The sequence below is a fragment of the Marmota monax genome, unplaced genomic scaffold (genome assembly GCF_021218885.2).
Source record: "Marmota monax isolate L192 unplaced genomic scaffold, Marmota_monax_Labrador192_F-V1.1 WCK01_AAM20220418_F8-fsc00024, whole genome shotgun sequence".
Classification (NCBI taxonomy): Eukaryota; Metazoa; Chordata; class Mammalia; order Rodentia; family Sciuridae; genus Marmota; species Marmota monax.
This window is the reverse complement of record NW_026695224.1, coordinates 2625190-2640556: the sequence shown is the minus strand read 5'-3', so window position 1 is coordinate 2640556 and position 15367 is coordinate 2625190. Positions and strand designations below refer to the sequence as shown.

At 33.9% G+C, this 15367-nt stretch overlaps 1 protein-coding gene across 1 annotated transcript in view; it reads right to left on the bottom strand.

Moving 5' to 3' along the window:
- Lonp2 (lon peptidase 2, peroxisomal) overlaps window positions 1–15367 on the bottom strand; it is a 105546-nt gene that overhangs the window by 66388 nt on the left and 23791 nt on the right. Inside the window, exons 4-7 of the mRNA XM_046435104.2 lie at window positions 14887–15009; window positions 11113–11276; window positions 10039–10133; window positions 4005–4263 (exon numbers count right to left, since the gene is read on the bottom strand). Coding sequence (XP_046291060.1) covers window positions 4005–4263; window positions 10039–10133; window positions 11113–11276; window positions 14887–15009 — 641 coding nt within the window. The remainder of the gene's footprint in view (window positions 1–4004; window positions 4264–10038; window positions 10134–11112; window positions 11277–14886; window positions 15010–15367) is intronic.

Here is a 15367-nt window from a genome sequence, read left to right as displayed (position 1 = left end):
TAATCCTCCCTTACTCATTACTGGGGGTTTAACCCAGGAGCACTCTATCACTGAGCTAAGTCCCCAGGTTGGCCTCAAACTTGTGATCCCACTGTTTTTGCCCACTAAGTGGCTGGGATTATAGGTATGCACCACTGCACCTGGCAAATTTTGTATAATACTTTTAGTGCACCTGCTTTTTGACTTAGACCCATCACATGATGTCAGGTGTGGAATTTTCCACTAGGGGCATCATATCAGTGCTCAAAAAGGTTTGGATATTGGAGCAGCTGAAAGGTTTCCAGATTCCAGATGCTCAGTGGATTTATGTTTTATCTCCATAGATGTATGTTAGAAATGCCAGAGGTCTATATGGTTTAATCATCAAAGGAGCAAAATAGACAATACATGGCTAATTTAGAAAAAAGAAAGATCATTACTCATTTTAATTAATGGAGGAAATGTGGGTTGGGGCCTTAAAATAAACTTGTTTTAGAGAGGCAAAAAAGAGTTATATGCAAATACTTGGTTGTAAGGAGAATAGTAAGTAAATCATTATATGTCTGTTATACTATATTAAAAAATGTTAAACATTTGCTACTGAAGTTATTTTTTCCCTTTTAGAGTCTAATAATGAAACTGTTAACTTATAACTTCACCATTTTGGGTTGCATATGAAAATTTATCAACAAGGAAATCACAAGACTGTTTTTCTTCTCATCGTATTTAAAAATTAAGTCAATGATTCCCTACAATAATATACTTTCATTACCTAAACAAACAGCTGGTAAATTTCCTCCAAAGAGTTAATAGAAATAGGGATTGAGACATATCATAGCAATAGTATTTTTTTTAACCAACGAACAAAGAATGAAAACAAATTTCAACTTAAAAAAGTTATTTAATATTGAATTTCTGTGAACTGGTTTAAATTATTTAAGTGGAATATTTAAATATAAAAACTTCAGTTTAAAATCTGATAGATGGGAACATTAAAAAGCAGACAGAAAAAATGCAATGAAGATAAAACCAAATGTGAAATGTTGAGAAGATTGAAAAACTGTATGGGTTAATATGGAACTAAGCATTAGCCTATTTTTCCTTTTTAAGTTATTCAGAATAATACAAAGAAACACAATGGGCCAATGTTTAGTCAGGTCATTATTATTTTTCCAGTTTAATATTTAAATGTAAATGAAGCCTTTCCTTTTTTCCCCTTCTTCCACCTTATTATCACTTAAATATATATCTTCCATTGTTTTTAACATCCATTCCCTACTAGCACGTTCCTTTACATAAACAGGTACTTCTAGCAAATGGCTGGTGTTTCATGCATGGGAAAATAAGGACAGTGAGTGATAAAATCAGGAGAATAAGCAAGGAAGATGACATAAAGCAGCTCTGTTTCTCCTTGGCTATTTTAAGACTGTGGAACAGTGGTGCCTACTCAGAGGCTAAGGAAAAACAAAACTTTTCATGAACTCTAATTGTGAGCATGTGACCAGTACTCAAATGCCAAGACCTGCGTGTTTCCAAAATGCCTCAACTGTCACATGGGACTACATGTTCCCACAGACACCACCCATGGCTGTGCTATAATCCTCCACTGTTCTTTCTCCCCTGCTCCTAGTCACCTTCAATTCATTACTCTGACATGAATGCATACTCTTCCCTCACCCTCTTCATTCCTCAACAACCACACACTACTCTCCATGTGCCTTCAAATAGATTTTCAAATAAAATTTTTTCACCAGGCTTTAATAATTTAGCAGAGAGGTGAGTGATCATTTTTAATAGCACAAGGATAGGCTGTGTAGTGTTTAATGAAACATCTGAACAGGGATGGTTAAGGAATAGTTTCCAAGAAGGTTAATCTAATATCAGGTTCAATGGAATGATTTGGCAATAATCATGATCTCTATGCAAGCCATACATTTCTAAACAGTTTATATTTACAAATATTTTAAGCAGTGGTGAACCTAACACAAGTGCCTTTTACAAAAGACTTAAAAAGTAAATTCTTATTTTCTTTAGATTTAGTATTACACACACAAAAATATACTTACTCGAAAAAATGAACACACTTACTATGTCAGTAAAGAGTTTAAAAGGAGATCTGTTTAAATCCAACAATTTTTATTCTTAAGAAGTGATGAGACCCATGAGAGTATACATTCTCTACCACCATGTAATAGACAAATACATTTTCACAATTCTGTCACATAAATTAAATAGTAATGCTGAAAATAGAATAAATATTTTAGAATGCAACGTAAAAATCAGCTTAAGGCTTATCAAAAATCATACCAAACTATATAAATCCAGACTTATTCCCTATGAATTTAGAATTAAAATAATAATGAGGCTAATTTTTAGTGATGCTTACTGTATATCATATACTGGGTGCCTTTCCAAACCCTTCAGAATAATCAATACAATTATAGAAAGAAATATGAACAAATTACCTACATGTCAAATGCTTATTATACCACTTCCTCATAACATTAATGCCACAAACTGATTCTCTAAATCTCATCAAATACATATAAAAAACTAAGCTACAGATAAGAAAAAAATAACTAAAACAATGTAAGGTATAAATCAAGTCACTTAAATCAGGAATACCTCCTGAAAGCTCTATAGTTAAAATCAGAAGATTGTGGCCCTAGATCCAGCTTTGGTCCAAGAGATGCCAATTTTGTTATGAAAGCAAACTACAGCCTCTAGTGGCACAAGCGAGAATAAGGAAGTCTAGGCAACAAAAATATCTTGACGTTTCCAGAAAGAAACTTCCTTTAAGTTATTCAGAATAATACAAAGAAACACAATGGGCCAATATTTAGTCAGGTCATTATAACCCAATCAATGACCCAAATCAATTCTCTGCTCTGATGTTCCCCCTCATTGCTTATTCATTAAAGTCTTGGATTGTTTCTTCTTTGATTGTAAGTGAACAAATAAGAGAATATAAAAGTAACATTTCTCAAAGAAAAGTTTTTGAAACAGTTTCCCATTCCCACCTAAGGTCAGAGATAACCTGTGAACAGGGAATTGGAAAATAAGATGTTAAGGCTGGTGTTGTAGCTCAGTGGTAGAGCTGTTGCCTTGCATGTGTGAGGCACTGGGTTCAATTCTCAGCACTGCATACAAATAAATAAAAATAAACGTTCATCAACAACTTAAAAACATATTTTTAAAAAATGTATCACATTAGCTGGGTGGGGTGGTATATGCCTGTAACCCCAGCAGCTCAGGAGGCTGAAAGCAGGAGGATGGCAAGTTCAAAGCCAGCCTCAGCAAAACTGAGGTGCTAAGCAACTCAGTGAGACCTTGTCTCTAAATAAAATACAAAATAGGGCTGGGAATGTGGCTCAGTGGTCAAGTTGCCCTTGAGTTCAATTCCTGGTACTCTTCCCGTGAAAAAAAAGCATCTTTTTTTTTAAATAAGCAGTTCATGGCTTCTATATTTTTAATGTTCTACATTTAAGATATACATATATACACACATACAAGGATAAGCCTTAATAGTTATGCTAATCTTTCTTTATTATTGGTATTTATAATACAAATCAGCTTTAATAAAGGAGGTTAAACTGCAAGCAGAAGAAATTTGCTACCCAAGATTCCTCTTTTTCATATCTGCCCTAACTATTACAGTTGTTTTTCTAAACTCTAAACATTTATGGGTCATTATTTATGTAATATAACTGGGCCAAAATGAATGCAAAGACATTATAATATCCAATCATAAAGTAATTTATAATCACATTCAAATGAGATTTCAGAAAAGCTGAGGCATACAATAGCTACCCACTGTCATACAAATATCAAGGTTAATGTAGGTATTCCATTATGATGAGAGGCTCTAGGCTAGCATATAAGTCTTGTAAATGTCCTTTCCATTCAAGATACTACAAATAGTCCCTGAAGAAAGAGAGACATAATATTGTGCCTCAGTGTTTTAGAGGCTCTAGTCAACAAAATGAGAACTAGAACTGGAGATTAGGCTGGGAGATACATTTTACCTGTGTCCTCGAATGTCAGACTGATCACATACTCCTCCAAGCGCAATCCTGTGGAACTCTCGACCTAAAGTCTTGGCCACTGATCTTCCCACACTTGTTTTACCAACTCCAGGAGGGCCAACAAAGCACAGAATAGGGCCCTTCAGGTTGTTTTTCAGCTGCCTGACAGCCAAGTATTCCAGAACTCTTTTCTTCAATTTTTCCATGGCATAGTGGTCATTATCCAGAAGAATTCGGGCTGCCCGAATGTCCAGGCGGTCTGTCAAAAAACCCAACAGAAATAATTTGAACAGGTCAAACTTTTTCAAGCTTGGCAAGAGCCAATTTTTTTTTGGAAAAAAAGATGTGGTAAGAACAAACTTGGATCCTATACTTGGTTTAGTTTTTCTGCTTAAGATTTGGTGTCTCCAGAGATAGAGGGTACTTACTACAGTGACAAGCCAGATCAATGTTTATAGCAGCTCAATTCACAATAGCTAAATTTATGGAACCAACCTAGGTGCTCTTCAACAAATGAGTGGATAAAGAAAATGTGGCATATATACACAATGGCATATTACTCAGCCATAAAGAAGAATAAAATTATGGCATTTGCTGGCAAATGAATGGAAATGGAGACTATCATGCTAAGTGAATAAGCCAGTCGCCAAAAACCAAAGGTTGAATACTCTGATATGTGGATGCTAACACAATAAGATGGGGGGGGATATAAATTCACTGGATTAGACAAAGGGGAATAAAGGGAAGGGAGGAAGAATAGGAATAGAAAAGACAGTAGAATGAACTGGATGTACTTTTCTATGTTCTATATGAATACATGACAAGTGTAACTCAACATCATGTACAACCGCAAGAATGGAATCCTACTTAGAATAAGGTACTGCATGTATTTACAATATGTCAAAATACACTCTACTGTCATATATATCTAAAAAGAACAAATAAACCACTATGCTCACTTTATTTGGAATGATTTTCTAGATACACACTATTTTCATGCAGACATAATTTGCATTTTACTCTATTTATGCTGGCATTTGTTCCTTTGATGGGAACAAATGTGTCCATCCCAGAAAATCTGAAGAAATCAATAAAAGAAGAAAACAGTAACCCATAATCTCATATCCCCCAAAGATCATCATTACCTTCTTTTTGGTATGTTATTCTAGGCTGTGTGAATGTGTACTTACATATCTATTTCTCAAAATACGAATGTATAACGCTTTCTATAATTTTTTTCATTTACTCTTCTACAGCCACTTTCAGTCACATGTATTTTTCTAATATGTTATGACTACTTAATATTGCATTAAATAATCATCCATATTCATTTAACTAATTCTCTATGCTGAGCATCTAGGTTATTTACAAATCCTTGGTTATAAAGAAAACACTGTGCATTCTTGTAACTAATCTTTATATATAGCTATAATTATTTCCTTCAGCTAATCTTCTATAAATGGAAGTGCTAGGTTAAAAAAAATCATTGTAAAGAATCCCCTAATTGCCATCCAGAAAAACTATATTCATTAAAGTATCATAAGAAGCATTTGAATTAGGCTTTGTTTCCAGAGTAAAGCTTTCATCAGGTTTACTAACATGCTTTTAGCATATAAAACACTCATAAATTAAACACCAGGCCATGGAAGCCAAAATAAATTCACTAGTCAGGTGGTTGTTAGTGCATATTATTATACAGTGACATATTCATACTGACAGTGAAAGAAGAAGAGTGGAGAAAAGAAACATACAAACCTACTCTTTCAATTAGCTAGTTGGAATTTTTTGTATACTTTTCTTAATGGAAAAAAAAATGGCCTTAAGTGTAGTTTGGTTCCCAAGATAGTCCATAAAAACCTGGCTAAGCAGTAATATATGTAATTTAGTTACACTATTGATTATAGTCAGAATTGAGGTCTAAGTGGAAGGCCAGGGAAATTGGATTCTGTGATGGCAAGACTCTCAGGAATGCTGGGTTCCAGGCAGAGAGCCAAAAATGTGTTTTATAATGACAGGATATACCAAACTTCTGGGGTTTTCTTCAAAATCCAGGGAACTGCTGGGAGCGGTGGCACAAACCTATAATCCCAGTGGTTCAGGAGGCTGAGGCAGGAGGATTGCAAGTTCAAAGCCAGCCTCAGCAACAGTGAGGCCCTAAGCAACTTAGTGAGACTCTGACTTTAAATAAAATAGGGTTGGGAATGTGGCTCAGTGATTGAGTGCCCCTGAGTTCAATCCCCAGTACATGCCCCCCGAAAAAAAAAGAAACAAATGATCATAAGAGACTACTATGAACAAGGGTACATCAGCAAATTGAATAACTTAGAATTAATTCCTAGATACATGCAACCTTCCAAGACTGAATCAAGAAACAGAAATCCAAAAACAGAGAGAGAACTGGTAATCAAAATCCTCCCCAAAAAGAAAGCCCAGGACCAAATGTTTTTGGTGAATTTTGCCAAACATTTAAAGAACAATTAACACAAATCCTTCTCAAATTCTTTAAAAAACTGAAGAGAAAGGAATACTCCAAATATATTTTATGAGTCTAAAATTACCCCTAAACCAAAGCCACACAAAGATACGAAAAGAAAATTACAGGCCAATATCTCTGATAAACATGGATGCAAACATTTTCAACAAAATACAAGCAAATCAAATGCAGCAGCATATTAAGAGTTATACATCATGATCATGAAATTTATCACTGATATTGCAAGAACTATTCAACACACACAAATCAATAAATGTGACCTAATAAGTTAACAGAATAAAGGATAAAAATCATACCATCATCTCAATAGATGCAGAAAAAACATTGACAAAATGCAACTTACAATTATAAAATACTGGTGAAAGAAATTAAACACAAGTAAATGGAGAGATAAGACCATGTTCATAGACTAGAAGAATATTGATAAAATGTCCATATTTCCCAAGGGAATCTACAAATCCTTTTGATAATCTCTATCAAAATTCTGATGCCATTTTTCACACACACACACACACATAAAAAAAAAAATCCTAAAATTCACATGTAATTACGAAAGATCCCAATGGCCAAAGCAATCTTGAGCAAGAAAAACAAAGCTGGAGGAATCATACCACCTGGATGTCAAGTTATATCTACAGTAATAAAAAAAAAATGGTTCTGGCATAAAACAGACATACAGAACAGAAAAGAATAGCCCAGAAATAAATATACACATATGATCAGCTAATTTTCAATAAAGATGCCAAGAGTGCACAATAGGGCAAGGACAGTCTCTTCAAATAAATGCTGTTGGAAAAACTGGATATCACATGCAGAAGAATGAAATTAGGCTTTGATATTACACCACTCACAAAAATCTACTCAAAATGGATGAAAGACTTAAACATAAGACCTGAAATCATAAGATTCCTAGACAAAACCATGGAAAAAGCTCCTTGATATTGGTCTTGGTAATATTTTGGGATGTGACATCAAAAGTAAGGCAACAAGAGCAAAAAATAAATGAGTGAAATTACATCAAACTAAAAAGCTTCTTTAAACAAAGGAAACAATCAATAAAATGAGAAGGCTATACATAGAAGAAAATATTTGCAAACCATTTATCTGATAAGAGATTAATATCTAAAATATACAATGAACCACACAAATCAACAGCAAAAACCAAATAGCCTGAGTGAAAATGGGCAAAGGACCTCAACAGATCTTTCTCTAAAGAAGACATACAGATGCTCAAAAAATAAATGAAAAGGTGCTCAACATCACTCATCATCAAGAAAATGAAAATCAAAACCACAAAGGGCTGGGAAGTAGCTCAGTGGGAGAGCACTTGCATAGAATGTGCAAGGCCTTGGGTTTGATCTTCAGGCCCCAAAAAACAAACAAAAACCCACAAGCTATTCCTTCATGCCTATTAGAATGGCTATTAAAAAAAAAACTATAAAAAAATTCTAATAATTGGTGACAAGCATATGGAGAAAAGGGAATTCTACACGGTTAGTAGGAATGTAAATTAGTATAGCCATTATGAAAACAGTGTAGAGGTTCCTCAAAAGATCAAAAATAGAATTACCATATGAAGACCAAGAGCGTACTACAGGGATACTGCTACATCGATGTTCATAGCAGCACAATTCACAATTGCTAGACTGTGGAACCAACCCAGATGCCCTTCAATAGATGAATGGATAAAAAAAAATGTGGCATTTATACACCATGGAGTATTACGCAGCACTAAAAAATGACAAAATCATAGAATTTGCAGGGAAATGGATGGCACTAGAGCAGATTATGCTTAGTGAAGCTAGCCAATCCCTAAAAAACAAATACCAAATGTCTTCTTTGATATAATGAGAGCAACTAAGAACAGAGCAGGGAGGAAGAGCAGGAAGAAAAGATTAACATTAAACAGATACATGAGGTGGGATGGAAAGGGAGAGAAAAGGGAAATTGCATGGTAATGGAGGGAGTCCCTCATTGTTATACAAAATTACATATAAGAGGTTGTGAGGGGAATGGGAAAATAAACAAGGAGAGAAATGAATTACAGTGGATGGGGTAGAGAGAGAAGATGGGAGGGGAGGGAGGAGGGATAGTAGAGGATAGGAAAGGTAGCAGAATACAACAGTTACTAATAGGGCATTATGTAAAAATGTGGATGTGTAACTGATGTGATTCTGCAATCTGTATTTGGGGTAAAATTGGGAGTTCATAACCAACTTGAATCTAATGTATGAAATATGATATGTCAGTAGCTTTATAATGTTTTGAACAACCAATAAAAAAAATATTAAATGAGAATTAATGGAGAAATTCTGTTTTATATTGATAACAAGGCAAAAGCTGTTTCTTGGGTGAATTTTTGAATAATTACTCTCATTTTGATTTATGTAAGATCATTATCCAAGACCATTTTTTATATGTTCTCATTTCTTATAAGTAATAAGAATATAGAATGCAATTACAATTTTGTCTTCTTTTAAGTGGTACAACAATAAAGAAATGAACAAAAAAGAATTACCATATGATCTAGAAGTTCTACTTCTGTGTATATATCCAGAGGAATTGAAAGCAGAATCTGGAAGAGATAGCTACACTGCCATATTCACTGTAATGTGATTATTCACAATAGTCAAGATGTGAAAATCACCTCAACATCTACTGAAAGATTCATGAATTTAAAAAGTGGTATATACATGCAATATAGTATACAGCCTTAAAATATAAGGAAATCCTGTCACTTTTGACATCATGGATAAACCTACAAGAGATTATGATAAATGAAATAAGCCAGACACAGAAAGACAAATACTGTATAATTTCACTTATATGTGAAATTTAAAACAATCAAATTCATAGAAGCTAAGAGCAGCAGCAGTAAATGCCAGGGACTAAGTTCAGAGGAATGGTGAAGTGATGGTTAAAGGGTAGAAAGTCTCAATAATACAAGATAGGTTCTGGAGATATGCTATATAGCCTAGGGCATGTAGCTAACAATACTATTTTGTATTCTTAAAATTTGCTAAAAAGGGGCTGGGGATGTGACTCAAGTGGTAACCCGTTCCTTTGGCATGCGTGGGGCGCTGGGTTCCATCCTTAGCACCACATAAAAATAAAATAAAGATGTGTCCGCCGAAAACTGAAAAATAAATATTAAAAAATTCTCTCCTCTCTCTCTCAAAAAAAAATTGCTAAAAAGGTGGATTTTATGCTCCATGATTTTAACATCACCCACCACCACCACATATACACAGAAAGAAATGTCAATTATAACAACATAATGAGCAGGAGGAAACTTTGAGTAGGATAGATATATTTATGGCTTTGATGATAGTGATGATTTCATGGATTAGTCTTATCCTAAAACTCATCAGGATGTAAATACCAGCTTTTACATGTCAATCATAACTCAATAAAATAGTTTCAAAAATGAAAAGTAACTAATTTATTAGTAAGACAGTCAATGGGCAACATATGAAGTGAGAATTTACATGAGCTGAGTGATGATTAGGATGTAAACAAGGTGTTATTTTGTTGGCTCACCAGTTGTACTTTTGTTCCAAGGAAGTTCTACCATAAGTTCCAAATAATTTCTAGTCAGAGCATATTCTGGCATTGATTGAGGCATTTTTTTGAGTCTATGGGGAAAGAATACATATAAAACATATTTAATATTCAAGAATATAAAATAATACCAATACAGAGAAATCAACATGTCTCCCATCCTAGGTGAGATGTATCATGAATATTTAAACAAGTCTAAAAAAGTTTTTAATGTTAATATAAATTTTATTTTGTTTCATAATATAAAAGAAAAAAATGGTGTTCTATTTAACTCTGAGGTTATCCATAAAATATAACCCACCACGGGGATGGGGTTGTGGCTCAACATTAGTGCACTCACATTGCATGTGTGAGGCGCTGGGTTCGATCCTCAGTAGCACATAAAAATAAATAAATAAAACAAAGGTATTGTGTCCAACTACAACTAAAAAATAAATACAAATAAATATATATATATAATCTATTTTGTCATCAAGGTTTCCCTGTACTTTGTGTTGCATAAAGAGAAACTGACAGTTTCTACTTTCTGAAGATTACAATCTAAGAAGAAACAGTGACAAGTAAGAACACAATGATAACTGAACAAATACTACATTTGAACAAAGAAGTATGGTCCTTTCTTTTAGACAAGGAAAAGGCAGCCTCAATAGTTATAATGTCTGACAGCCAAAGTAGAAGTGAAAGATGTCTATCACTTTTTGGTATGATAAAAATATTAATGAAAGTGGTGTTAATTCATGAGTATTAAGAATGTTTTAAGAATTATATTCTGCTGAGGAATGATGAAAGAGGGGAAGTCTTCCAAAGATCAAAGGCATAAGCCACGAATTAGGAAAGTCATGAAAGATAAAAGTTGGCAATGGAAAGATAAAATGAATAGGGTGATCTATGAGTATATTAAGAATAAGAAAAAGAGAAAGAGCAGAGAATATAAAACAAATGATTCAGATTTCAGTTTGTGATCCAAAGCAGCAGAATCAAGTTTCAAAATTGTTACTTTTACATAATAAACAAAAAGAAAATACTAGTGAATTAATGCCTTCAATAATTTACCTTTTTATCTCTTTGACACAGACTTTATGGGCCTGCTCTGGCATACTGGATGTTCGTATTTTTTTCTCTAACATGACAATATCATCATTATCTTCATCCTCGTCCTCATCTTCTAAAGTACCTGGGATGTGTGTGAGTCTTCTAATAGGGCGTATAGCTATAACCTAAGTAGGCAGTAGAAGAAAACTGTATGTCAAAATAATTTAGAAACGAAGTACACAGCTAAAGGTAAGTATAGGATTGATACTGAATAAACACATTTATGGCCACAGCCTATATCTTGAGGAACTAAATTTCTGAACAATTAAGAAGCAGATGTAGCAGAATTTTAAAAGTAAACTAACATAAAGTGGATGTGATTCTTTTGGAACTGCCTACTTGAAATACTTAAAACACCTATGAATCACCTTTCCTTGAACTACTATTGCAGCTACTATTTTCTTCGTCTTCATTATTACTTACATTTGGTGGCTTCATTATTACTTACATTTTTACTTCATTATTACTTACATTTTTCCTCCTCCTACATTACAAAATCTGTCATCTTTAACCTTTCCACCCCTGGCTCTATTATCACTGTCTTCAACACAGAAAAATCTTCCTCCTTTCAAAATAATGTAGCTCACTGATGGGCCCCTTCCAGTTAACCATCACACTATATACTTCCTTTCCTGTGATGTTCTACATCTCCAACAAGTGGCTATAACTACCATGTCCCCTTTCTCACCAATTACAGGTCATCAGTAAGCCTTTGGCTTCTGTCCTGTGGTGCTGAAACTGTTCTTTCAATAATCATGTTCTTTCAATAATCTTCTAATAATCATGTCCCAGGCCAAGTCAAATGTTCATTGTTTATGTTCTCTTCATGATCTTTCTACCATATTTTAAAAGTACTTTCTGTTTTTTTTTAAATTCTCAATTCATTAATTTTATGAATCAACTCCAACCATTACTAGAACAAAATGAGATACTGGTATTTAATTTAAAATCCTCCAAAATTAAAATTTTTACCTGGGAAATTATCTATTTCATACATTCAAATATTAAAAATTTAAAACATATAGTAGTAAATAAGATGTAATTTTATAAAAACATATTAAATATATACTTTTATTCTCATATAAGTCATTAACAAATAAAATTAATATTTTGTAAATAAAATATTTTAAATTACAAAAAAAAGTGAATTTTTTAAGTGAGATTTTTTTAAAAATACATTAATGATTTCATTGTTGAGACAAAAGCACTTTTTGATGCAATTTCCCCTTAGAAAATAGCACTTTTCGTGTTGGTGGGGATGTGGGGAAAAAGGTAAACTCATACATTGCTGGTGGGACTGCAAATTGGTGCAGTCAATATGAAAAGCAGTATGGAGATTTCTTGGAAAATTGAGATTGGAACCACCATTTGACCCAGCTATCCCTTTCCTCGGTCTATACCCAAAGGACCTAAAAACAGCATACTACAGGACACAGCCACATCAATGTTTATAGCAGCACAATTCACAATAGCTAAACTGTGGAACCAACCTAGATAACCTTCAATAGATGCATGGATTAAAATGTGGCATATATACACAATGGAATATTAGTCAGCAATAAAAGAGAATAAATTCATGGCATTTGCAGGTAAATGGATGGAGTTAGAGAAGATAATGCTAAGTGAAGTTAGCCAATCCCAAAAAAACAAATGCCGAATGTTTTCTTTGATATAAGGAGGCTGATTCATAGTGAGATAGGGAACATGGGAGGAATAGATGAACTATAGATAGGGAAGAGAGGTTGAAGGGGAAAGGAGGCGCACGAAGATATAAATGATGGTGGAATGTGATGATCATGATTATCCAAAGTATAGGTATGAAGACACGAATTGGTGTGAATATACTTTGTATACAACCAGAGATATGAAAAATTGTGCTCTATATGTGTAATAAGAATTGTAATGCATTACAGTGTCATATATAAATAAAAACTTTTAAAAAATTTTAAAAAGAAAATAGCATTTTTCAATTCTTAAGGATAAAAAAGGGAGATGGTTTAGGCTAATTATAAATATTATCTTCTGATTCCTACAGTTTGAAGTAATCATCACCTATGTCATCATTTTCTAGAACACTTCTGGAACAACTTTCTTTTTAAGTGCCTTTTAAGTGGTAAAACCTTTACTGATAAAAAAATCCACTGCAGAGTATTACATGGGTTAGACTTTCTGCACAAAATGAATAAGTGAGTCACTGATAGGATCTTAAGCCAGAACTAATTCAGATTTCTGACATTTGCTTTGAGCAGCATGGTGTCCTGAAATACTAAACACCACGTGGTGCTCACACCTCTCCTCAGCTGACTACTACTGCTTCTTTAATCCCACCTTGGGAGTTCTTCACATCTGCTCTTCTCTACAATGTATTCTCTTTGATGAAGGAGCAACACTACAGTGCTGGTGACCATCAAATCTCTAACATTATTCTAACCTTTCACGTCAGTGTTCTGGATATCCAACTGCTTTCAGGGAACTGCCATTTTCACATTTGGTCCACATCAAATATATCTTCCTCATCTTAACTCTACCCAGACATAAAAATAGTAAACTCTATAGCTCAAGGTAGACTTCGAATAATACCCCACTATAAAAACCTAATGGATACATGATAATGGAAAGGAAAGAAATATTTAATTGGTAGTGTTGAGCCAAATAAAAGTTACTCATTGAGGGAAGTACAACTGCTATCTTCAGTTCATTAACAGGGCAAAATTACTAACATGAGTTAAAGAGTTAAGTGCTTTTTAAAAAATCCAATAAAAGTACATGTATGAAGACTTGAATTGGGTGTCAACATACTTTATATAAAAACTAGATACAAAAATTGTGGTATATATGTGTATTAAGAATTGTAATTAAAAAAAAACAACAAAGTACATGTATAAAGGCATAAATTGGTGGAACATACTTTATATAAAGAGATATGGAAAATTGTGCCCTATATGTGTAATAAGAATTATAATGTTTTCCACTGCCGACATGTAGTTAAAAAAATTTGAAAGAATTATTACTTTAAAAAAAAGAAAATGAAAAGGAGTGGATATTTATAAAGCTACTAGAGGACAAAGGACTCAATAGAGAAGACAACAAAAAAGTTTAACTAAGTGAAAATTAAGACTTTTATAAATTAAAAACAAGTCAGCACAATTATAGCACAACATACAGTTCTTTTAGTAAACACTTTTTGTATTATGTTCTTAATACCATATGTAATAAGAAAACACTATACTCAAAAGACACTCATCATATGTATTTGCTAACTTCTAAAATATGGAAAACAATGGAAGTAACACACACGTTTGACTAAAAGGTCAATGGCTCGGTAAATTGTCCCTTTGCATAAGTACTAAAACAAAAACAAAAAAAATATGAGAAAATGCTTGTATGCTAAAAAAAAAATTCAGGTATATAAAAGGACTAGAGGAAACACACCAAACTCTACATCAGAGATAATGAGCTTTTTTCTTCATTGTTCTTTCTTCTCCCCAAGTGTGCATGTTAGGTAATTACTCTACCACTAAGCTACATCCCCAGTCCCCTAACCCTCTTTTTTTGTTTCTTGTGACAGGGTCTTCCTCTATTGCCCAGACCAGCCTCCAACTCCTGGATTCAAGGGATCTTCCTTGTCTCAGAGACTACAGATGCACACCTGGCTTTCAAGTTTTTCTTTTTTTAAAAAGCTAACATTAAATTTCCACATAAAACCAAACAAAATAGAATAAAAGATATATTTACCCGCTTATCATCATCTTGCTTGGGTTTTCTGGTTTTCTGAAGCAATTTCAGACCTTCAATTTGCCTGACAAGCAATGGTATGGTCATCTTGAATCGCTCCTCTAGGCTAACAGCATCTAAAATCTAGAAAATGGGAGTCATTTAATAATACTTCTTTTTCTGAAACACATGCTCCAATACAGACAGTCAGTTATGACTTAGGTAGCTGAGCAAAAATCAAAACAAAACAAAATGGAATCCACTTGGTAGTGTGCTCTTATGGTCCTATCAGGGTGACATTAGGAGGCTGGGAGGGTCTTCTTGGGGTCAGCTCCATGGCCAGCTGTGTGGTCTCTGGCCTTATGCCCCAACCCAAGCCTGCACCTCTGAGCTCATAGGTTGTCACGACCATTTTCCAACTGTAGCCTCCTCTTCTTCCTCTACATTCTCTAAGGGGTTTTGTGATGGGGCCTGTCTGGCCCACCTCCAGGGTATGTTCACC